The sequence below is a fragment of the Anomaloglossus baeobatrachus genome, chromosome 1 (assembly GCF_048569485.1).
Source record: "Anomaloglossus baeobatrachus isolate aAnoBae1 chromosome 1, aAnoBae1.hap1, whole genome shotgun sequence".
Lineage (NCBI taxonomy): Eukaryota > Metazoa > Chordata > Amphibia > Anura > Aromobatidae > Anomaloglossus > Anomaloglossus baeobatrachus.
The window spans coordinates 40,601,580-40,624,792 of NC_134353.1; the positions used below are offsets into that span (position 1 = coordinate 40,601,580).

A 23,213-nucleotide genomic window follows, 5' to 3' on the forward strand; every position below is an offset into this window, starting at 1 on the left:
TGACTGCACCAGCAGAATAGTGAGTGCAGCTCTGGAGTATAATACAGAAGGTAACTCAGGATCAGTAATGTAATGTATGTACACAGTGACTGCACCAGCAGAATAGTGAGTGCAGCTCTGGAGTATAATACAGGAGGTAACTCAGGATCAGTAATGTAATGTATGTACACAGTGACTGCACCAGCAGAATAGTGAGTGCAGCTCTGGAGTATAATACAGGAGGTAACTCAGGATCAGTAATGTAATGTATGTACACAGTGACTGCACCAGCAGAATAGTGAGTGCAGCTCTGGGGTATAATACAGGAGGTTACTCAGGATCAGTAATGTATGTACACAGTGACTGCACCAGCAGAATAGTGAGTGCAGCTCTGGAGTATAATACAGGAGGTAACTCAGGATCAGTATTGTAATGTATGTACACAGTGACTGCACCAGCAGAATAGTGAGTGCAGCTCTGGGGTATAATACAGGAGGTTACTCAGGATCAGTAATGTATGTACACAGTGACTGCACCAGCAGTATAGTGAGTGCAGCTTTAACTCTCAGTTTTACTGAATACACACGGCCCTGCTACACACACATACTACATTATGATTCATCCCTTAGCTCTGCTTACAAATACACAAAAGCACTAATCAGAAGTCGATTGTACAAAAGATCAGATTTTGAAGTTCCTACCAGCCATGTACATGATCAGTGCACCTGAAAGGTCGCTCCACGTTCCCTGAATCAATGTGCAGATCCTGACAGCGACCTCTCCTGACCAATCAGACTGTTCAGTATAGCCAGGAGGAGACACAGCAACTCTCTGTGATCAGACTGATCAGTATAGCCACGTATAGCCAGGAGGAGACACAGCAACTCTCTGTGATCAGACTGATCAGTATAGCCAGGAGGAGACACAGCAGCTCTCTGTGATCAGACTGATCAGTATAGCCAGGAGGAGACACAGCAGCTCTCTGTGATCAGACTGATCAGTATAGCCAGGAGGAGACACAGCAGCTCTCTGTGATCAGACTGATCAGTATAGCCAGGAGGAGACACAGCAGCTCTCTGTGATCAGTATAGCCAGGAGGAGACACAGCAGCTCTCTGTGATCAGACTGATCAGTATAGCCAGGAGGAGACACAGCAGCTCTCTGTGATCAGTATAGCCAGGAGGAGACACAGCAGCTCTCTGTGATCAGTATAGCCAGGAGGAGACACAGCAGCTCTCTGTGATCACTATAGCCAGGAGGAGACACCGCAGCTCTCTGTGATCAGTATAGCCAGGAGGAGACACAGCAGCTCTCTGTGATCAGTATAGCCAGGAGGAGACACAGCAGCTCTCTGTGATCAGTATAGCCAGGAGGAGACACAGCAGCTCTCTGTGATCAGACTGATCAGTATAGCCAGGAGGAGACACAGTAGCTCTCTGTGATAAGTATAGCCAGGAGGAGACACAGCAGCTCTCCAGCTCTCTGTGATCAGTATAGCCAGGAGGAGACACAGCAGCTCTCTGCGATCAGTATAGCCAGGAGGAGACACAGCAGCTCTCTGTGATCAGTATAGCCAGGAGGAGACACAGCAGCTCTCTGTGATCAGTATAGCCAGGAGGAGACACAGCAGCTCTCTGTGATCAGTATAGCCAGGAGGAGACACAGCAGCTCTCTGTGATCAGTATAGCCAGGAGGAGACACAGCAGCTCTCTGTGATCAGTATAGCCAGGAGGAGAAACAGCAGCTCTCTGTGATCAGTATAGCCAGGAGGAGACACAGCAGCTCTCTGTGATCAGTATAGCCAGGAGGAGACACAGCAGCTCTCTGTGATCAGTATAGCCAGGAGGAGACACAGCAGCTCTCTGTGATCAGTATAGCCAGGAGGAGACACAGCAGCTCTCTGTGATCAGTATAGCCAGGAGGAGACACAGCAGCTCTCTGTGATCAGTATAGCCAGGAGGAGACACAGCAGCTCTCTGTGATCAGTATAGCCAGGAGGAGACACAGCAGCTCTCTGTGATCAGTATAGCCAGGAGGAGACACAGCAGCTCTCTGTGATCAGGAAGGTACCTGTGCCAGTGTTCTCATGGATCACAGGGAGCTGCCTACACACTATAGACACACACACACTTCTTGGCAGGGTATTTTCTTGCTATAAAAGCACATCATATAGTCCCCAAAATCCGGCATACATATATACATTCTATGTACTGCCCATTAGAGGCTGCGGTACTTACATCAATGAAGGAGGCGTTTACATAGTCTGTATTCTCTTCTCCTCTCTTGACCGGTATTATTACTCTGTTAAATTCATCTGATAAAAAAAAGAAAAATAAAAAAAAATAAAAGCTGTGCACCAATAGAAGTACATTTTTCTAATTTTAGGAGGATATAACCCCTCCCTGAGGCCAATAACTCTCTGGATCAGGGAGGATCTCCAGTGATCTGGTAACCAGGACTATATAAGGACGCGATCCTCGCTGTTTTTGGGGAATGGTTTCTTCCCAGCCCCCCTGTAAACACAAACACCCTAAAGCAATGCAGCTTTCGCCTCCCTCTAATAAAGAGCATGGACCCAAAACTACGCCTGTGCAGAGAGGAGACCGGGGCCCGGCGGGGACCGAGCAGGGGCCGCACCCGCCGGACACTTACATGGGATGATCTGCAGGACGCGGTTCTTCTTCATGTTGGCCGGCAGGTTGCCCGTCCTCATCTTGTCGTTCTGAATTTTAATGGACGTTAATTTCTGTGATGAGTAAAAGAGCAGAGAGGATAATGATCACCGGAGGAGATCGGGAAACCGAGAAAGGGCTTGGAAGAGGCTAAAATCAGGGTTTGTAGTACTTAAAAGTTTTTCAGTTTTTTCAAGTCACTATAATAAAAACTTGCAACTTTTCAGCAGTCTCATTATCATCAAAGACAGAATTATCTATGATTCACAATAGGTGGTGTCACAGCTCACTTACTCCTCCTCCTGTACGACTAATAACACCTCTATATAGAGTAGATAACAGAGGATCCACCATTAACAAACAGATGATGTCACAGCTCACCTCCTCCTCTGCACAACACCTCTATATACAGTAGATAACACAGGATCCAGCAAAGCACTATATGTGATGTCACAGCTCACCTCCTCCTCTGCACAACACCTCTATATACAGTAGATAACAGGATCCACCATTCACAATAGGTGATGTCACAGCTCACCTCTTCCTCCTGTACAACAACTGATAACACCTCTATATACAGTACATAACACAGGATCCAGCAATCACAATATGTGATGTCACAGCTCACCTCTTCCTCTTGTACAATGAATGATAACACCTCTATATACAGAAGATAACACAGGATCTGACATTCACAATATGTGATGTCACAGCTCACCTCGTCCTGTGCAATGACTGACAACACCTCAATATATAGTAACAAAGAATCCAGCAATCACAATATTTGATGTCACAACTCACCTCCTCCTCCTGTACAATAACTAACCCCTCTATATACAGTAGATAACACAAGATTCACCATTCACAATAGGTGATGTCACAGCTCACCTCCTCCTCCTGTACAATGACTGATAACACAGGATCTGCCATTCACAATAGATGTCACAGCACACCTTCTGCTCCCCCTGTACAATGACTGATAACGCCTCTATATACAGTAGATAATAGAATCCACCATTCACAATAGATGTCACAGCTCACCTTCTCCTCCCCCTGTAGAATGACTGATATGCCTCTATATACAGTATTTTTGACACTAGGTCCTGTAAAGTGGATGCTAGACCGGTTTCGGCTCATACAGTTATTTTTGGGGGGGGTCTTTGGGGTCATCTTGAGAACACGCCCAGCCCCTTTCTGACCTTGAACTCCTCCTCGAGGCCGTTGCTGTGGGTGCCGGGGATCTTGTTGTACAGTTTCTGGAGATGGGTTTCCAGAGACGTCACCTCCAGCTCGGTGTCTCCGTACAGGAAATGCTCCAGCAGCGCCTGGTAGATGAACACGTACTGCATCTGTGTGACACGAGGGGGAGAAGAGCGCAGCGTGAGTGCGGGCACAGGGGGCGCCCCCCGCACAGCCCCCCGGAGGCCGCAGTACATACGTCTGTCTGTACCATCTGACAGCGCTGAGCCCGTATCCGGCTGACAAAGCCGTACACATCCACCTTCTTCTCCGCATTCATCATATCCAGCATGGCGTCTATGACGACGAAGGTCCCGGTGCGGCCCACCCCAGCGCTACAGATACACGAGGACACAGGGTTATCGGGGGCATTCATTCCCAGATCTACAAAGCCGACATTAAGTGCACAGGAAGAACCCCAAGAGGAAGAGTACAAAAGGCCATGGAAAGGGTTAAGGGAGCAGCGGAGCCACAGAAAAAGGCGTCTGCGTGGAGGGGGGACACAGAAAAGGGTGTCTGCGTGGAGGGGGACACCGTAAAGGGCGTGTGTGGTGGGGGGGCACACACAGAAATGGGCATGCGTGGGACACAGAAAAAAGCATGCGTGGGGGGACACAAAAGGGCGTGCGTGTGGGGGGGACACAGAAATGGGCGTGGGGGGGGGGATACCGAAAAGGCGTGCGTGGGGGGGGGACAGAAAAAAGCATTCATAGGGAGAGGGGGACACAAAAGGGCGTGCGTGGGGGGGGCACAGAAAAGGTCATGCGTGGGGAGACACAGAAAGAGTGTCGAGGGGACACATAAAAGAATGTTGGGGGCCAAGAAAGGGGGTCAGGGCGCCAAAGAAGAGGGTCATGGAGGGCCATTGAAAGGGCACCAAGGGAAGGGTGTCACAGGGCCATAGAAATGGGGTCAGGGGGCCACATGGCCAAGGGAGGGGTCAAAGAGGCCAAAGAAATCAAGTCGGGAGGGGGGGTCGAGGGGTAAGGGGGCTGAGGGGCCAAGGGGCCAAAAGAAGGAGGTCAAAAGGAGCCAAAGGCCCAAGGAAAGGGATCACAGGACAGAGGGGCCAAGGTTGGGGTCAGGAGACAGCGAGAGGGGTAAGAGGACCGAGGGGCCAAGAAGGGGTCAGAGGGCTGATGGGCCAAGGGTGGGGTGCGAAGGGTCAAAGAAGAGGGTCAGAGGGTTTGCAGGGATAAAAAAAAAAAAAGGTGGACACAGGATCGCGGGGACAAAGAAGAATGTCAGGGGGCCAAGGGGAGGTGTCAGGGGCTGGAAGGCCACGGAAAAAGTTTCAAGGAGCAGTGGATTTCGGGCCAGAATATGCTTCAAAAGCAAAGTTAGAAAATCTGAGTGTGGCCTTATCCTTCTCATTACTTCCTATGGCTCTGTCACTGCTCCGGGGCCTCTGGATGGGAGCCCTGTGACCCTCCGCCATTCCTCCCCTGCTGCCTTGTCTGATTAGCGGGCCCGGCGCAGCGTCATGTGTGCACAATGATGAATCACACCAGGCAAACACGAGAGGCGCCGGGTATGGTGGCAGGTAGGAGGGTCACAGGACCACGGACCCCCGACCGCCCACCTCTATTGTGCAGCGCTCCCGCCGCTCGCTCACCTGCAGTGCACAACGATGGGGCCGGCGTACTGCGGGTTACAGGCCTTCACTTTTTTCAGAAATTTTAACATCCCTATGGGAGTAAAAGGCACCCCGAAATCAGGCCAGCTGGTGAAGTGGAACTGGGTGACAAGGCGCTGCGGCTTCTTATTGGTGACATCACCGACCTGCAAGGAGAGAGAAAACGTTACGTCTGTGCCCCCCGGAGCGGCAGGATCGGGGGCGTCCGGAAGAGGAAAGCCGAGCGATAAACAACATGGCGGCCACCCAGCTTTCCCAGACCCCTGAGAGACCAATCTGAACCCTACACAGCTTGGTGGCGGAAGGCTTCAGTCCTTACCTGCTGGATGCAGAACTTCCTTACGGTGTAATCCACCAGGACGGTCATATCTTCTACAGACACGCGGATATTTCCGTACGTCCAGCACCCCTGGTCCGGCCAGTACTGGGCACATTTACACTGCGAGGTACACAAACCATGATAAAAGATCAGTAAAAGGATATATATTTTTCTTTACATGGAAACAGCGCCACTCCTGTGTACAGGCCATGTCTGGTACTGCAGCTCAGACCTAGTCAGAGCTGAAATACACAACACGACCTAGATACCAGAGTGGCGCTGTTTCAATGATCCAGTATAGATACTTTAGGACAAAGCCCGCGGCGCTGCATACAATCCTCACCTCCTTCCTTTCTTTCAGGTTTGTCACCATAACGATAGTCGCCGTATTCTGTTCCCAAATCATCCTCCAGAAATCGTTCACAGTTTCTTCTTTGGGACCTAGAAATCATCAGAATACAAAGGTTTAGAAAAAAAAAAAAAATCATGATTTTTGCATGTACTGTCCCTTTAAGAGAAATAAAGCCCCAAATCCAAAATATATCTTCAGCCTTACCTTGGGCGGCTATAAACTTATTCTTCTCTTGGTATCCCTAAGAAACAAAAGATAACATAAGAATGAAGGAAACCGAGAACACGGAATATTAATATATAATCATGTGTAGAAGAAAAACACAATTTTCTGATACGCGGGGGCAGGCTAATCTATAGGACCACCCCTATTAGTGGTGATCCCGCCCCTGAGGAGCCGAATGACAAAAAAATAAGTCTGGTGGAATTTTCTAGTTTATTTTTTCTTTTAAAATCTGGCAATTGATAGATTAGAAATTCTGATAATCCAGAATTTCTCATTAAAGTGATTGATAATTAGGAAACATTTTGATCCAGGCATCGATTTATAAAAAATAAATAAAAATAAATAAAATTGTGTGTGTATATATATACACACACACACACATATACTATATATATATATATATATATATATATATATATATATATTATATTATATATAAGATAATTCTGGATTAAAGGAATTTATGGAAAATTGCGGCTAAAGTGATCTGACTTACATTGATGAAGGAGGCGTTGATGTAGTCGGAATCTGGAACTCCTTCGATGGGACTCAAGTGAAGTCTGGAATGATCATCTACAAGGAAAGAGATGAGAGGGGTCACGTCTATCTGGGGCTATTAAAGAGGTCTCGTGCCAATGAAAATATCCTCTCTTATATAAAAAAAAAAAAAAATCGGCGACTTTTTGGAAACATTTAAAAGGATTGACTTCCTGGTGCCACCACTAGAGGGAGCTCACTGCACTCATTCTACTCAATGTCATCCTGGAATGCAGTGAGCTCCCCCTAGTGGTGACTGCAGGTACACAAAATGTTAAGCTTCAATTAATGTCTTTATCAGGGGATTTGAAGCATGTTTTAGGATAAAAAAAATACAAATCTTAGATTAAAATAAAAAAAAAAAAAAAAATATTCCATGTAGACAATCCCTCACAAGGTAAGATGTTCACATATCGGTTCTTCTCCTTGTTCTCTTCCTTTGAGGCGGCTTCACAGGTAGCTTGGATGGGACAGGCCGGCAGTGCCTGGAAATAGAAAACAAAAAAGCTCAATAAGTTAAGGGGGGGGGGTCACTTTATGGAAAACCTCCCTTTACCCCCCACAATTAGTGTCAGGAAGCCCCTGTAACAATGACATTACTGCAAAGCTGCAGCCGTAGTGCAATATATTCCATGGAATCTGCTGCCATCTGGTGGATTTACTTTGGTACTGCAAGTTACTTAGAAATTAAATGTAGAAAAAAAGTGGGGTTTTATTTTATTTTATAGATTAGTTTTTATTGCATTTTTTTTTTCCTTTACCCCCCCCCACCCCACATACAGGGATTTTGTGGTTTGGATTTTCTCTCATTTTCGAGCCTGTGCCCATCACTTTCCCTTGTCTGAATCATGGCTGAATACTGGGGTCCCGGGGCTCTGGTGCGGCCGCTCTGTCCCCCGTCCTGTGCCGGGGAGGAGAGGAGGACGAGGAGAGGAGGACCCTGCGCGATGCTTCCCCCACACTCACATTGAACTCTTCCCGGAAGAGCTTGTTGTCGTCGGCCATTCTGCGGTTGATCTCCTCCTCCAGCTTCTCCACGGGCAGCGGCGGGTACTTGCGGTTGGTGCTGGGAGATCTCGCCAGTAGCGGCATGCTCTGAGGTTCTGGGATACAAAACAAGCTTACATCATACACACAATCCCAAATCAGCACCCGGCGGCCCAGGGACCTCCAGGACCGAGAGCACCCGGCAGCCCGGGGACCTCCAGGACCGAGAGCACCCGGCAGCCCGGGGACCTCCAGGACCGAGAGCACCCGGCAGCCCGGGGACCTCCAGGACCGAGAGCACTTGGCAGCCCGGGGACCTCCAGGACCGAGAGCACCCGGCGGCCCAGGGACCTCCAGGACCGAGAGCACCAGGCGGCCCGGGGACCTCCAGCCCAGGCGGCCCGGGGACCTCCAGCACAGGCGGCCCGGGGACCTCCAGCACAGGCGGCCCGGGGACCTCCAGCACAGGCGGCCCGGGGACCTCCAGCACAGGCGGCCCGGGGACCTCCAGCACAGGCGGCCCGGGGACCACCAGCACAGGCGGCCCGGGGACCACCAGCACAGGCGGCCCGGGGACCACCAGCACAGGCGGCCCGGGGACCACCAGCACAGGCGGCCCGGGGACCTCCAGCACAGGCGGCCCGGGGACCTCCAGCCCAGGCGGCCCGGGGACCTCCAGCACAGGCGGCCCGGGCACCTCCAGCACAGGCGGCCCGGGCACCTCCAGCACAGGCGGCCCGGGCACCTCCAGCACAGGCGGCCCGGGCACCTCCAAGATCGAGAACACCGTATGAGCACAGTACAACTGCACAGAGCACACCTGCTGGCCTCGGGACCCCCAGCGCTGAGCGCCCCCCACTGTGCCTCTATACCACAATAAGTATAATCACACCACATACCCATGTCATCGGCCCGGCCATTTGACAGCCGGAAGGAATTGGAATGACTCCCCGCTTGTTTGTACTTCTTAAACCTTAAAAAAAAAAAAAAAAAAAAAAAAAAATATAAGTTAATAATTCTTAATTCTTTGTACTAAAACAGTGGAGAAAAATTTTGAACACAGGGATGTAATACACCACTCTGACCACCAGGTGGCAGGGCAGACCACTGTGTACTTACAGGTGACCAGACCCTGCAGCCTGCTCAGTGCAGCAGCATCTCCTGCCCACAGCTCCCCCTACAGGACGCGAGCGGAACTAACAGCTCAACCAGTTTGGGCAATTTTAGATTATGAATAAAGAAAACGCATTTACCAGCATCTAATAACATTCCTGCTGGAGAAAGTCACAGAGACCGCACTAACACTGCGACAGCACAGCGGAGCGTAATGCAGGATCAGTAATGTATGTGCACAGTGACTGCACCAGCAGAATGGTGAGTGCAGCTCTGGAGTATAATACAGGAGAGAGCTCAGGATCAGTAATGTAATGTATGTACACAGTGACTGCACCAGCAGAATAGTGAGTGCAGCTCTGGAGTATAATACAGACGGTAACTCAGGATCAGTAATGTAATGTATGTACACAGTGACTGCACCAGCAGAATAGTGAGTGCAGCTCTGGAGTATAATACAGGAGGTAACTCAGGATCAGTAATGTATGTACACAGTGACTGCACCAGCAGAATAGTGAGTGCAGCTCTGGAGTATAATACAGGAGGTAACTCAGGATCAGTAATGTAATGTATGTACACAGTGACTGCACCAGCAGAATAGTGAGTGCAGCTCTGGAGTATAATACAGGAGGTAACTCAGGATCAGTAATGTATGTACAAAGTGACTGCACCAGCAGAATAGTGAGTGCAGCTCTGGAGTATAATACAGGAGGTAACTCAGGATCAGTAATGTATGTACAAAGTGACTGCACCAGCAGAATAGTTAGTGCAGCTCTGGAGTATAATACAGAAGGTAACTCAGGATCAGTAATGTAATGTATGTACACAGTGGCTGCACCAGCAGAATAGTGAGTGCAGCTCTGGAGTATAATACAGGAGGTAACTCAGGATCAGTACAGGATCAGTAATGTAATGTATGTACACAGTGACTGCACCAGCAGAATAGTGAGTGCAGCTCTGGAGTATAATACAGGAGGTAACTCAGGATCAGTAATGTAATGTATGTACACAGTGACTGCACCAGCAGAACAGTGAGTGCAGCTCTGGAGTATAATACAGGAGGTAACTCAGGATCAGTAATGTAATGTATGTACACAGTGACTGCACCAGCAGAATAGTGAGTGCAGCTCTGGAGTATAATACAGGAGGTAACTTAGGATCAGTAATGTAATGTATGTACACATTGACTGCACCAGCAGAATAGTGAGTGCAGCTCTGGAGTATAATACAGGATCAGTAATTTAATGTATGTACACAGCGACTGCACCAGCAGAATAGTGAGTGCAGCTCTGGAGTATAATACAGGAGGTAACTCAGGATCAGTAATGTAATGTATGTACACAGTGACTGCACCAGCAGAATAGTGAGTGCAGCTCTGGAGTATAATACAGGAGGTAACTCAGGATCAGTAATGTAATGTATGTACACAGTGACTGCACCAGCAGAATAGTGAGTGCAGCTCTGGAGTATAATACAGGAGGTAACTTAGGATCAGTAATGTAATGTATGTACACATTGACTGCACCAGCAGAATAGTGAGTGCAGCTCTGGAGTATAATACAGGATCAGTAATGTAATGTATGTACACAGCGACTGCACCAGCAGAATAGTGAGTGCAGCTCTGGAGTATAATACAGGAGGTAACTCAGGATCAGTAATGTAATGTATGTACATAGTGACTGCACCAGCAGAATAGTGAGTACAGCTCTGGAGTATAATACAGGAGGTAACTCAGGATCAGTAATGTAATGTATGTACATAGTGACTGCACCAGCAGAATAGTGAGTGCAGCTCTGGAGTATAATACAGGATCAGTAATGTGACATTATCTACTTAGAGTCTCTCACATTTGGGCTTTCTGGGATGTATGGACGTAGACAGTGCCGCTTGGTGTGGTCAGTAGTCGTGTGACTGGACGATATTGAGGCGTCTATATGGGCACATTCAGCATTAGAACACCCCCCTTTTATCCCTATATAATGATTATTCGGCCTCCTTGGCTGCACTGCTCCTCGGTAAGAAGAGAAATCTGAATTACATCAGGACTGCGCAGTGAGGCTCCGGAGCGTCCGACTGATGAGAAGGAAATGTAATTAGTTGGAGGATTAGATAAACATTCAGGAAGTCGGACCCCGGAGAGCGCACAATGGCACGCAGCTCCAGAACCAATCACCGGGCGCAAGAAGAAGAATCCTATCCATTGTGAAATTAAAGGACATCTACAAAGTCACAAGGAGCAGTCTCCTGTAAAGTCAATCATCTTCACTCCGCTGCCTGCATTATAATTCAGCTAATTTACCCTTCACCGTCTTATCACACATCATTACAGTCTATAATGCACCCAGCCTGCGGGGGCCATGGAAAGAGGGCCCCGTAATGAACGGCTGCTGACACGGACAGATACTCCTGCAGACACTAGAGGGAGCTCACAGCATTACAGCTCCCATTGTATAAATCTGTATGTAGTGAGCTCCCTCTAGTGGTGACTGTTTAAATCTGTATGTAGTGAGCTCCCTCTAGTGGTAGCTGTATAAATCTGTATGTAGTGAGCTCCCTCTAGTGGTAGCTGTATAAATCTGTATGTAGTGAGCTCCCCCTAGTGGTGGCTGTATAAATCTGTATGTAGTGAGCTCCCCCTAGTGGTGGCTGTATAAATCTGTATGTAGTGAGCTCCCTCTAGTGGTGACTGTATAAATCTGTATGTAGTGAGCTCCCCCTAGTGGTGACTGTATAAATCTGTATGTAGTGAGCTCCCTCTAGTGGTGACTGTATAAATCTGTATGTAGTGAGCTCCCTCTAATGGTGGCTGTATAAATCTGTATGTAGTGAGCTCCCCCTAGTGGTGGCTGTATAAATCTGTATGTAATGATCTCCCTCTAGTGGTGTCTGTATAAATCTGTATGTAGTGAGCTCCCTCTAGTGGTGACTGTATAAATCTGTATGTAGTGAGCTCCCTCTAGTGGTGAGTGTATAAATCTGTATGTAGTGATCTCCCTCTAGTGGTGGCTGTATAATCTGTATGTAGTGAGCTTCCTCTAGTGGTGACTGTATAAATCTGTATGTAGTGAGCTCCCTCTAGTGGTGACTGTATAAATCTGTATGTAGTGATCTCCCCCTAGTGGTGAGTGTATAAATCTGTATGTAGTGAGCTCCCTCTAGTGGTGGCTGTATAAATCTGTATGTAGTGAGCTCCCTCTAGTGGTGACTGTATAAATCTGTATGTAGTGATCTCCCCCTAGTGGTGAGTGTATAAATCTGTATGTAGTGAGCTCCCCCTAGTGGTGATTGTATAAATCTGTATGTAGTGAGCTCCCTCTAGTGGTGGCTGTATAAATCTGTATGTAGTGAGCTCCCTCTAGTGGTGACTGTATAAATCTGTATGTAGTGAGCTCCCTCTAGTGGTGACTGTATAAACCTGTATGTAGTGAGCTCCCTCTAGTGGTGACTGTATAAATCTGTATGTAGTGAGCTCCCTCTAGTGGTGACTGTATAAATCTGTATGTAGTGAGCTCCCCCTAGTGGTGACTGTATAAATCTGTATGTAGTGAGCTCCCCCTAGTGGTGAGTGTATAAATCTGTATGTAGTGAGCTCCCCCTAGTGGTGGCTGTAGAAATCTGTATTCATAATGGCGGACCTCATATCCACAGAGGATCAGAGAGGTCACCAACACTTACCGCAGCATATAAAGCACTATAATGATGAAAACGATGATGAGGAGAGAGGATAGTGCCACCATGACGGCTATAATAGGAGTCTCATCTAAAACAAAGCAAAAGAAAGTGGTCAGACAACACAGACAAGATATCACTTACCTGATATGATGAGAAGATACTGCTCAGTTATTACAGTCCCCACACCTCCCTGCAGCCACCACTAGAGGGAGCTTGCTACAGTATGCATTTTGCTCATCAGCTCCCTCTAGTGGCTGTTGCCAGAAGGCAGCTTTTTATCCTACATCCACCCCTATTTGGAGCCCGCACGGCTACATCTATAAAGACATAGAAAGTAATTATTCCACAGGTTAAAATTTCCAGACAGAAAACTGCCTGGACGTGCCGAGCAAAGGAGGGGGGGGGTCACTAATTCAGAGCACTTATATTTGGGAACTGGGAATTATGCAAGTCCTTGAGATTCCCCGACCTGACGACTCAGCCGTGAAGCTTTTCTCTTTTGGTAGGGAGTTCCGGCTTACCTTGACCTTCTTCCTCTGGGGCACCTGCAGAGAACACAGAAAGGAAGTCAATAAACTTCCAAAAAAAAACATAAATAATTTTAAAATGATTATTAAGATTTTAAAAAAAAATAATTAAAAAAAAAATAATTTTCCCTAGATGGAATCAAAGCTTTAAGAACAATTTTTCAATCATATCTGATTGCTGGGGGTCCCGGCAGGGGAAACACTTTGTAGGCAGGGTCCCCGGCAAGGGGAACCCTTTGTAGGCAGGGTCCCCGGCAAGGGGAACCCTTTGTAGGCAGGGTCCCCGGCAAGGGGAACCCTTTGTAGGCAGGGTCCCCGGCAAGGGGTACCCTTTGTAAACAGGGTCCCCGGCAAGGGGTACCCTTTGTAGGCAGGGTCCCCGGCAAGGAAAACCCTTTGTAGGCAGGGTCCCCGGCAAGGGGAACCCTTTGTAGGAAGGGTCCCCGGCAAGGGGAACCCTTTGTAGGCAGGGTCCCCGGCAAGGGGAACCCTTTGTAGGCAGGGTCCCCGGCAAGGGGAACCCTTTTGTAGGCAGGGTCCCCGGCAAGGGGAACCCTTTGTAGGCAGGGTCCCCGGCAAGGGGAACCCTTTGTAGGCAGGGTCCCCGGCAAGGGGAACCCTTTGTAGGCAGGGTCCCCGGCAAGGGGAACCCTTTGTAGGCAGGGTCCCCGGCAAGGGGAACCCTTTGTAGGCAGGGTCCCCGGCAAGGGGAACCCTTTGTAGGCAGGGTCCCCGGCAAGGGGAACCCTTTGTAGGCAGGGTCCCCGGCAAGGGGAACACTTTGTAGGCAGGGTCCCCGGCAAGGGGAACACTTTGTAGGCAGGGTCCCCGGCAAGGGGAACACTTTGTAGGCAGGGTCCCCGGCAAGGGGAACACTTTATAGAGAGGGTCCCGGCAAGGGGAACACTTTATAGAGAGGGTCCCGGCAAGGGAAATATTTTATAGAGAGAGTCCCGGCAAGGGGAACACTTTGTGATGAGCTTATTGTCTACCAACTAGGATTCTCCAAAGTGGAGAGTGTCTTAGAGAATCAAAATGAGGATAGTTATAAACACGTTTCGGGCCGCGCCTTGCTGTAGGATCCGGATGTTCCTGCCGTTACCTGTGGTTGTGAAGCTTTCGTCGGTGGGGACGCTCCCGGTCGGACTCTGTTCGGGGATGTCGCTGGCTGTTGTTCTCTCATCACTGAGGGGGATGACCGGGGTGCTGCTCCTGCTGACGGGGCTGACGGTGGTGGCGCGAGCAGTGATGTTGTCGGACAGTGTGTAGTTGCCGGGGTCTGTGCCGTTGCTGGTGGGGCCGATGGTCGGAGGGTTGTGGGTAACATTGGAGGTCGGAGCGAGGACGACCGCGGCGGTGGTTGTAGCGATGGCCGCGTCCTGCTTACTATCTGTACTATCGGGGTTGGCACCGCTGCCAGTGCTCGACAGCTCCGGGGGAATCTGCGGAGTCGGCCCGGCCGTGGCATTCACATTTCCATTTGGGGTATCTAAAAATAAAAGGAGGAATAATTACAAAAAAAAAAAAAAAAAAAATGAAAAAAAAAAAATTAATATATATATATATATATATATATATATATATATATATATATATATATATATATATATATATATTTTTTAATAGGGCTGATAACTTAAGAAATGTAAGTCCTGGGTGAATTAAATAATAAAACTCCACATTCCAACAGTCACCACTAGAGGGCGCCCACTGTATATGACTACAGACAGCTACCACTAGAGGGCGCTCACTGCATATGACTACCGACAGCCACCACTAGAGGGCGCCCACTGCATATGATTGCCGACAGCCACCACTACAGGGCACCCACTGCATATGACTACCGACAGCCACCTCTAGAGGGCGCTCACTGCAAAGGACTACCGACGGCCACCTCTAGAGGGCATCTACTGCATATGACTACCGACAGCCACCACTAGAGGACGCCTACTGCATATGACTACCGACAGCCACCACTAGAGGGCGCCCACTGCATATGATTGCCAACAGCCACCACTACAGGGCGCCAACTGCGTATGACTACCGACAGCCACCTCTAGAGGGCGCCCACTGCATATGACTACCGACAGCCACCACTAGAGGGCGTCTATTGAATATGACTACCGACAGCCACCACTAGAGGGCGCCCACGGCATATGACTACCGACAGCCACCACTAGAGGGCATCTATTGCATATGACTACCGACAGCCACCACTAGAGGGCATCCACTGCATTTGACTACCGACAGCCACCACTAGAGGGCATCCACTGCATTTGACTACCGACAGCCACCACTAGAGGGCGCCCCACTGCATGCCTACGCACTGTACTCTGAACACTGTGCAGTAGGCGGCCTCTAGTGGTGGCTGCCAGCAGAGAAAACTTTATTATTTCAGAAAAACGTCAGCAATGATAGCAGAAGAAATCTGCACAGAATTGTGGAGCTGCACAAGAGAAGGCAAGCGGGGAAGGGAACAGGCGCACGACTTGCTCCCCTGTGGCCGTCCTGCGCAGCATCGTCACTTAAAGGGGAATTTTTTTTCCACTTTTTTAGATTAGGTCGGAACATTTTCATTTACTCTTTTCTCCCTGACAGCTCCATTAAATCACCCTGTATGTGTTAAAATATTCTGTGGCGCCTGTCGCCTCCGGGCTGCAGATCTCGGGCCAGGGAGGATAAAATATTTGCACGTGTAGCCCCGGGGACTGGTATAAAGGGTGTTAATCCTCTAGTCATCACGGTGTAGACCACCCTGCAGAGCGGCGGTGACATATCCCCCCCTTTTACTGCATTATCACGCCAGAAATCGTCCACATATAGCTTCATCACTTTTTTATTCTTGCTTATATGCAGTGTAGTGAAAACAGTCAGCAGGCAGGCTGGTTACCGTTGACTGATTCTGTGGCTTTATTTTTTCTTTATTCTAGACAGGCCACCTACAATTACGGGACACATAGGGGTATATAGTGGGGTCCACAGTTCTACCAGTAGCTGCTTGCTGACAGTTTCCTACTAGACATATGTAACGATTATGGAAAACCAAAGCGCGGTCAGTCTTACGCCACGTTCTCTGGTGGTTGCCCGTGGTTTGGTGCTTAAGAACGTGGTTTTTACTTTGTCGGAGGAGGAAGAAAACAAAAAAGTATTAACCACTTGTTCTCCACTCACCGAGGGTGGAGTTCTCAGCCGCCGCAATCCACGTGACGGAGCACGTCAGCAGGAGGAGAGCCGGCCAGGAATCCATGATCACCTGAAATATCAAGAGGCACAAGTTACATCATGGGGGAAGGGGATCCTCAGAAATGTGAAGCACACAGCAAGAAAAACAGTGTATGGATGCTCAAAGTGAAGCTGAATTTGCCACCACAGAGCACCAGGGCTCATATTTCGTCTCTGGATGTGTGACATTCGGCCTCCTATTCCCCGGGTGGTGGGCACTGAGGTGTGTGACATTCGGCCTCCTATTCCCCAGGTGGCGGGCACTGAGGTGTGTGACATTCGGCCTTCTATTCCCCGGGTGGTGGGCACTGAGGTGTGTGACTTGCTCCCTCCTATTCCCCGGGTGGTGGGCACTGAGGTGTGTGACTTTCTCCCTCCTATTCCCCGGGTGGTGGGCACTGAGGTGTGTGACGTTCGGCCTCCTATTCCCCGGGTGGTGGGCACTGAGGTGTGTGACTTTCTCCCTCCTATTCCCCGGGTGGTGGGCACTGAGGTGTGTGACTTTCTCCCTCCTATTCCCCGGGTGGTGGGCACTGAGGTGTGTGACTTTCTGCCTTCTATTCCCCGGGTGGTGGGCACAGAGGTGTGTGACTTTCTCCCTCCTATTCCCCGGGTGGTGGGCACCGAGGTGTGTGACTTTCTCCCTCCTATTCCCCGGGTGGTGGGCACCGAGGTGTGTGACTTTCGGCCTCCTATTCCCCGGGTGGTGGGCACCGAGGTGTGTGACTTTCGGCCTCCTATTCCCCGGGTGGTGGGCACCGAGGTGTGTGACTTTCTCCCTCCTATTCCCTGGGTGGTGGGCACCGAGGTTTGTGACTTTCTCCCTCCTATTCCCCGGGTGGTGGGCACCGAGGTGTGTGACTTTCTCCCTCCTATTCCCCGGGTGGTGGGGACTGAGGTGTGTGACTTTCTGCCTCCTATTCCCCGGGTGGTGGGCACTGAGGTGTGTGACTTTCGGCCTCCTATTCCCCGGGTGGTGGGCACTGAGGTGTGTGACTTTCTCCCTCCTATTCCCCGGGTGGTGGGCACTGAGGTGTGTGACTTTCTCCCTCCTATTCCCCGGGTGGTGGGCACTGAGGTGTGTGACATTCGGCCTCCTATTCCCCGGGTGGTGGGCACTGAGGTGTGTGACTTTCTCCCTCCTATTCCCCGGGTGGTGGGCACTGAGGTGTGTGACATTCGGCCTCCTATTCCCCGGGTGGTGGGCACCGAGGTGTGTGACTTGCTCCCTCCTATTCCCCGGGTGGTGGGCACTGAGGTGTGTGACTTTCTCCCTCCTATTCCCCGGGTGGTGGGCACTGAGGTGTGTGACTTTCTACCTCCTATTCCCCGGGTGGTGGGCACTGAGGTGTGTGACTTTCTCCCTCCTATTCCCCGGGTGGTGGGCACTGAGGTGTGACTTTCTCCCTCCTATTCCCCGGGTGGTGGGCACTGAGGTGTGTGACTTTCTCCCTCCTATTCCCCGGGTGGTGGGCACTGAGGTGTGTGACATTCGGCCTCCTATTCCCCGGGTGGTGGGCACTGAGGTGTGTGACTTTCTCCCTCCTATTCCCCGGGTGGTGGGCACTGAGGTGTGTGACTTTCAGCCTCCTATTCCCCGGGTGGTGGGCACTGAGGTGTGTGACTTTCAGCCTCCTATTCCCCGGGTGGTGGGCACTGAGGTGTGTGACTTTCTGTCTCCTATTCCCCGGGTGGTGGGCACTGAGGTGTGTGACTTTCTCCCTCCTATTCCCCGGGTGGTGGGCACTGAGGTGTGTGACTTTCGGCCTCCTATTCCCTGGGTGGTGGGCACTTAGGTGTGTGACTTTCTGCCTCCTATTCCCCGGGTGGTGGGCACTGAGGTGTGTGACTTTCTCCCTCCTATTCCTCGGGTAGTGGGCACTGAGGTGTGTGTGACTTTCTCCCTCCTATTCCCCGGGTGGTGGGCACTGAGGTGTGTGACTTTCTCCCTCCTATTCCCCGGGTGGTGGGCACTGAGGTGTGTGACTTTCTCCCTCCTATTCCTCGGGTAGTGGGCACTGAGGTGTGTGTGACTTTCTCCCTCCTATTCCCCGGGTGGTGGGCACTGAGGTGTGTGACTTTCTCCCTCCTATTCCCCGGGTGGTGGGCACTGAGGTGTGTTACTTTCTCCCTCCTATTCCCCGGGTGGTGGGCACTGAGGTGTGTGACTTTCTCGCTCCTATTCCCCGGGTGGTGGGCACTGAGGTGTGTGACTTTCTCCCTCCTATTCCCCGGGTGGTGGGCACTGAGGTGAGTGACTTTCTCCCTCCTATTCCCCGGGTGGTGGGCACTGAGGTGTGTGACTTTCTCCCTCCTATTCCCCGGGTGGTGGGCACTGAGGTGTGTGACTTTCTCCCTCCTATTCCCCGGGTGGTGGGCACTGAGGTGTGTGACATTCGGCCTCCTATTCCCCGGGTGGTGGGCACTGAGGTGTGTGACTTTCTGCCTCCTATTCCCCGGGTGGTGGGCACTGAGGTGAGTGACTTTCTGCCTCCTATTCCCCGGGTGGTGGGCACTGAGGTGTGTGACTTTCTCCCTCCTATTCCCCGGGTGGTGGGCACTGAGGTGTGTGACTTTCTCCCTCCTATTCTCCGGGTGGTGGGCACTGAGGTGAGTGACTTTCTCCCTCCTATTCCCCGGGTGGTGGGCACTGAGGTGTGTGACTTTCTCCCTCCTATTCCCCGGGTGGTGGGCACCGAGGTGTGTGACTTTCTCCCTCCTATTCCCCGGGTGGTGGGCACTGAGGTGTGTGACTTGCTCCCTCCTATTCCCCGGGTGGTGGGCACTGAGGTGTGTGACTTTCTCCCTCCTATTCCCGGGTGGTGGGCACTGAGGTGTGTGACTTTCTCCCTCCTATTCCACGGGTGGTGGGCACTGAGGTGTGTGACTTTCTGCCTCCTATTCCCCGGGTGGTGGGCACTGAGGTGAGTGACTTTCTACCTCCTATTCCCCGGGTGGTGGGAACTGAGGTGTGTGACTTTCTCCCTCCTATTCCCCGGGTGGTGGGCACTGAGGTGTGTGACTTTCTGCCTCCTATTCCACGGGTGGTGGGCACTGAGGTGTGTGACTTTCTCCCTCCTATTCCACGGGTGGTGGGCACTGAGGTGTGTGACTTTCTGCCTCCTATTCCCGGGTGGTGGGCACTGAGGTGAGTGACTTTCTACCTCCTATTCCCCGGGTGGTGGGCACTGAGGTGTGTGACTTTCTACCTCCTATTCCCCGGGTGGTGGGCACTGAGGTGTGTGACTTTCTCCCTCCTATTCCCCGGGTGGTGGGCACTGAGGTGTGTGACTTTCTCCCTCCTATTCCCCGGGTGGTGGGCACTGAGGTGTGTGACTTTCTCCCTCCTATTCCCCGGGTGGTGGGCACCGAGGTGTGTGACATTCGGCCTTCTATTCCCCGGGTGGTGGGCACTGAGGTGAGTGACTTTCTACCTCCTATTCCCCGGGTGGTGGGCACTGAGGTGTGTGACTTTCTCCCTCCTATTCCCCGGGTGGTGGGCACTGAGGTGTGTGACTTTCTCCCTCCTATTCCCCGGGTGGTGGGCACTGAGGTGTGTGACTTTCTGCCTCCTATTCCCCGGGTGGTGGGCACTGAGGTGTGTGACTTTCTGCCTCCTATTCCCCGGGTGGTGGGCACTGAGGTGAGTGACTTTCTGCCTCCTATTCCCCGGGTGGTGGGCACTGAAGTGTGTGACTTGCTCGCTCCTATTCCCCGGGTGGTGGGCACTGAGGTGTGTGACTTTCGGCCTCCTATTCCCCGGGTGGTGGGCACTGAGGTGTGTGACTTTCTCCCTCGTATTCCCCGGGTGGTGGGCACTGAGGTGTGTGACTTTCTCCCTCCTATTCCCCGGGTGGTGGGCACTGAGGTGTGTGACTTTCGGCCTCCTATTCCCCGGGTGGTGGGCACTGAGGTGTGTGACTTGCTCCCTCCTATTCCCCGGGTGGTGGGCACTGAGGTGTGTGACTTTCTCCTTCCTATTCCCCGGGTGGTGGGCACTGAGGTGTGTGACTTGCTCCCTCCTATTCCCCGGGTGGTGGGCACTGAGGTGTGTGACTTTCTGCCTCCTATTCCCCGGGTGGTGGGCACTGAGGTGAGTGACTTTCTGCCTCCTATTCCCCGGGTGGTGGGCACTGAAGTGTGTGACTTGCTCGCTCCTATTCCCCGGGTGGTGGGCACTGAGGTGTGTGACTTTCGGCCTCCTATTCCCCGGGTGGTGGGCACTGAGGTGTGTGACTTTCTCCCTCCTATTCCCCGGGTGGTGGGCACTGAGGTGTGTGACTTTCTCCCTCCTATTCCCCGGGTGGTGGGCACTGAGGTGTGTGACTTTCTGCCTCCTATTCTCCGGGTGGTGGGCACTGAGGTGAGTGACTTTCTGCCTCCTATTCCCCGGGTGGTGGGCACTGAGGTGTGTGACATTCGGCCTCCTATTCCCCGGGTGGTGGGCACTGAGGTGTGTGACTTTCTCCCTCCTATTCCCCGGGTGGTGGGCACTGAGGTGTGTGACTTTCAGCCTCCTATTCCCCGGGTGGTGGGCACTGAGGTGTGTGACTGTCGGCCTCCTATTCCCCGGGTGGTGGGCACTGAGGTGTGTGACTTTCTACCTCCTATTCCCCGGGTGGTGGGCACTGAGGTGTGTGACTTTCTACCTCCTATTCCCCGGGTGGTGGGCACTGAGGTGTGTGACTTTCTCCCTCCTATTCCTCGGGTAGTGGGCACTGAGGTGTGTGACTGTCGGCCTCCTATTCCCCGGGTGGTGGGCACTGAGGTGTGTGACTTTCGGCCTCCTATTCCCCGGGTGGTGGGCACTGAGGTGTGTGACTTTCTACCTCCTATTCCCCGGGTGGTGGGCACTGAGGTGTGTGACTTTCTACCTCCTATTCCCCGGGTGGTGGGCACTGAGGTGTGTGACTTTCTCCCTCCTATTCCCCGGGTGGTGGGCACTGAGGTGTGTGACTTTCTACCTCCTATTCCCCGGGTGGTGGGCACTGAGGTGTGTGACTTTCTACCTCCTATTCCCCGGGTGGTGGGCACTGAGGTGTGTGTGACTTTCTCCCTCCTATTCCCCGGTGATGATTGAGATAAACAGAAAAGAATAGAGAATTGCTAGAAGGACAATTCCTAAAAATAAAATAAATAACATTGCACTAAATGCTTTTGTAACAAGTATCCTGGTGGTGTCAGGTCGCTCAGGCTGGAGGAGGACGACTACAACCAGATCATCAACTAATGATGAGGAGAACGATGCATAAAACACCCCCAGAATCCGCCCTCACCCGAGCAAAGAAAGGACAGACTGCAACAGACGAGGAAAACTGCAATCACAGGGAAGAGGGGAAAATACCCATCCATTACAATTACAGAAAGTGCAGAGACAAACTCTGTCCTGACATAAATATAAAGCTGCCCCCTGTGCACAAGACTATAACTACTATAATACTGTCCCTATGTACAAGAATATAACTACTATAATATTGATCCTATGTACAAGAATATATCTACTATAATACTGCCCCTATGTACAAGAATATAACTACTATAATACTGCCCCTATGTACAAGAATATAACTACTATAATACTGTCCCTATGTACAAGAATATATCTACTATAATACTGCCCCTATGTACAAGAATATAACTACTATAATACTGCTCCTATGTACAAGAATATAACTACTATAATACTGCCCCTATGTACAAGAATATAACTACTATAATACTGTCCCTATGTACAAGAATATATCTACTATAATACTGCCCCTATGTATAAGAAAATAACTACTATAATACTGCCCCTATGTACAAGAATATAACTACTATAATACTGTCCCTATGTACAAGAATATATCTACTATAATACTGCCCCTATGTTCAAGAATATAACTACTATAATACTGCTCCTATGTACAAGAATAAAACTGCTATAATACTGCCCCTATGTACAAGAATAGAACTACTATAATACTGCCCCTATGTACAAGAATATAACTACTATAATACTGCTCCTATGTACAAGAATATAACTACTATAATACTGCTCCTATGTACAAGAATAGAACTACTATAATACTGCTCCTATGTACAAGAATATAACTACTATAATACTGCCCCTATGTACAAGAATATAACTACTATAATACTGCTCCTATGTACAAGAATAGAACTACTATAATACTGCCCCTATGTACAAGAATATAACTACTATAATACTGCCCCTATGTACAAGAATATAACTACTATAATACTGCTCCTATGTACAAGAATATAACTACTATAATACTACTCCTATGTACAAGAATAGAACTACTATAATACTGCTCCTATGTACAAGAATATAACTACTATAATACTGCCCCTATGTACAAGAATATAACTACTATAATACTGCCCCTATGTACAAGAATATAACTACTATAATACTGCTCCTATGTACAAGAATATAACTACTATAATACTGCCCCTATGTACAAGAATATAACTACTATAATACTGCTCCTATGTACAAGAATATAACTACTATAATACTGCCCCTATGTACAAGAATATAACTACTATAATACTGCTCCTATGTACAAGAATATAACTACTATAATACTGCCCCTATGTACAAGAATATAACTACTATAATACTGCCCCTATGTACAAGAATATAACTACTATAATACTACCCCTATGTACAAGAATATAACTACTATAATACTGCCCCTATGTACAAGAATATAACTACTATAAT

General features: G+C 50.1%; 1 protein-coding gene across 3 annotated transcripts in view; it reads right to left on the reverse strand.

Annotated features, from left to right (window-relative positions):
- Positions 1–23,213, reverse strand: part of PTPRA (protein tyrosine phosphatase receptor type A) — a 163,189-nt gene that overhangs the window by 19,234 nt on the left and 120,742 nt on the right. For all 3 annotated transcript variants that reach the window (XM_075346471.1, XM_075346487.1, XM_075346479.1), the window contains 16 exons: positions 16,430–16,511; positions 14,361–14,747; positions 13,253–13,276; positions 12,735–12,819; positions 8,846–8,919; positions 7,926–8,062; positions 7,354–7,444; positions 6,919–6,995; positions 6,402–6,438; positions 6,189–6,286; positions 5,846–5,965; positions 5,506–5,672; positions 4,090–4,225; positions 3,851–4,000; positions 2,632–2,725; positions 2,217–2,293 (listed from right to left, as the gene is read on the reverse strand). In XM_075346471.1, coding sequence (XP_075202586.1) covers positions 2,217–2,293; positions 2,632–2,725; positions 3,851–4,000; positions 4,090–4,225; positions 5,506–5,672; positions 5,846–5,965; positions 6,189–6,286; positions 6,402–6,438; positions 6,919–6,995; positions 7,354–7,444; positions 7,926–8,062; positions 8,846–8,919; positions 12,735–12,819; positions 13,253–13,276; positions 14,361–14,747; positions 16,430–16,505 — 1,830 coding nt within the window. In that variant the 5' untranslated portion in view covers positions 16,506–16,511. The remainder of the gene's footprint in view (positions 1–2,216; positions 2,294–2,631; positions 2,726–3,850; positions 4,001–4,089; positions 4,226–5,505; positions 5,673–5,845; positions 5,966–6,188; positions 6,287–6,401; positions 6,439–6,918; positions 6,996–7,353; positions 7,445–7,925; positions 8,063–8,845; positions 8,920–12,734; positions 12,820–13,252; positions 13,277–14,360; positions 14,748–16,429; positions 16,512–23,213) is intronic.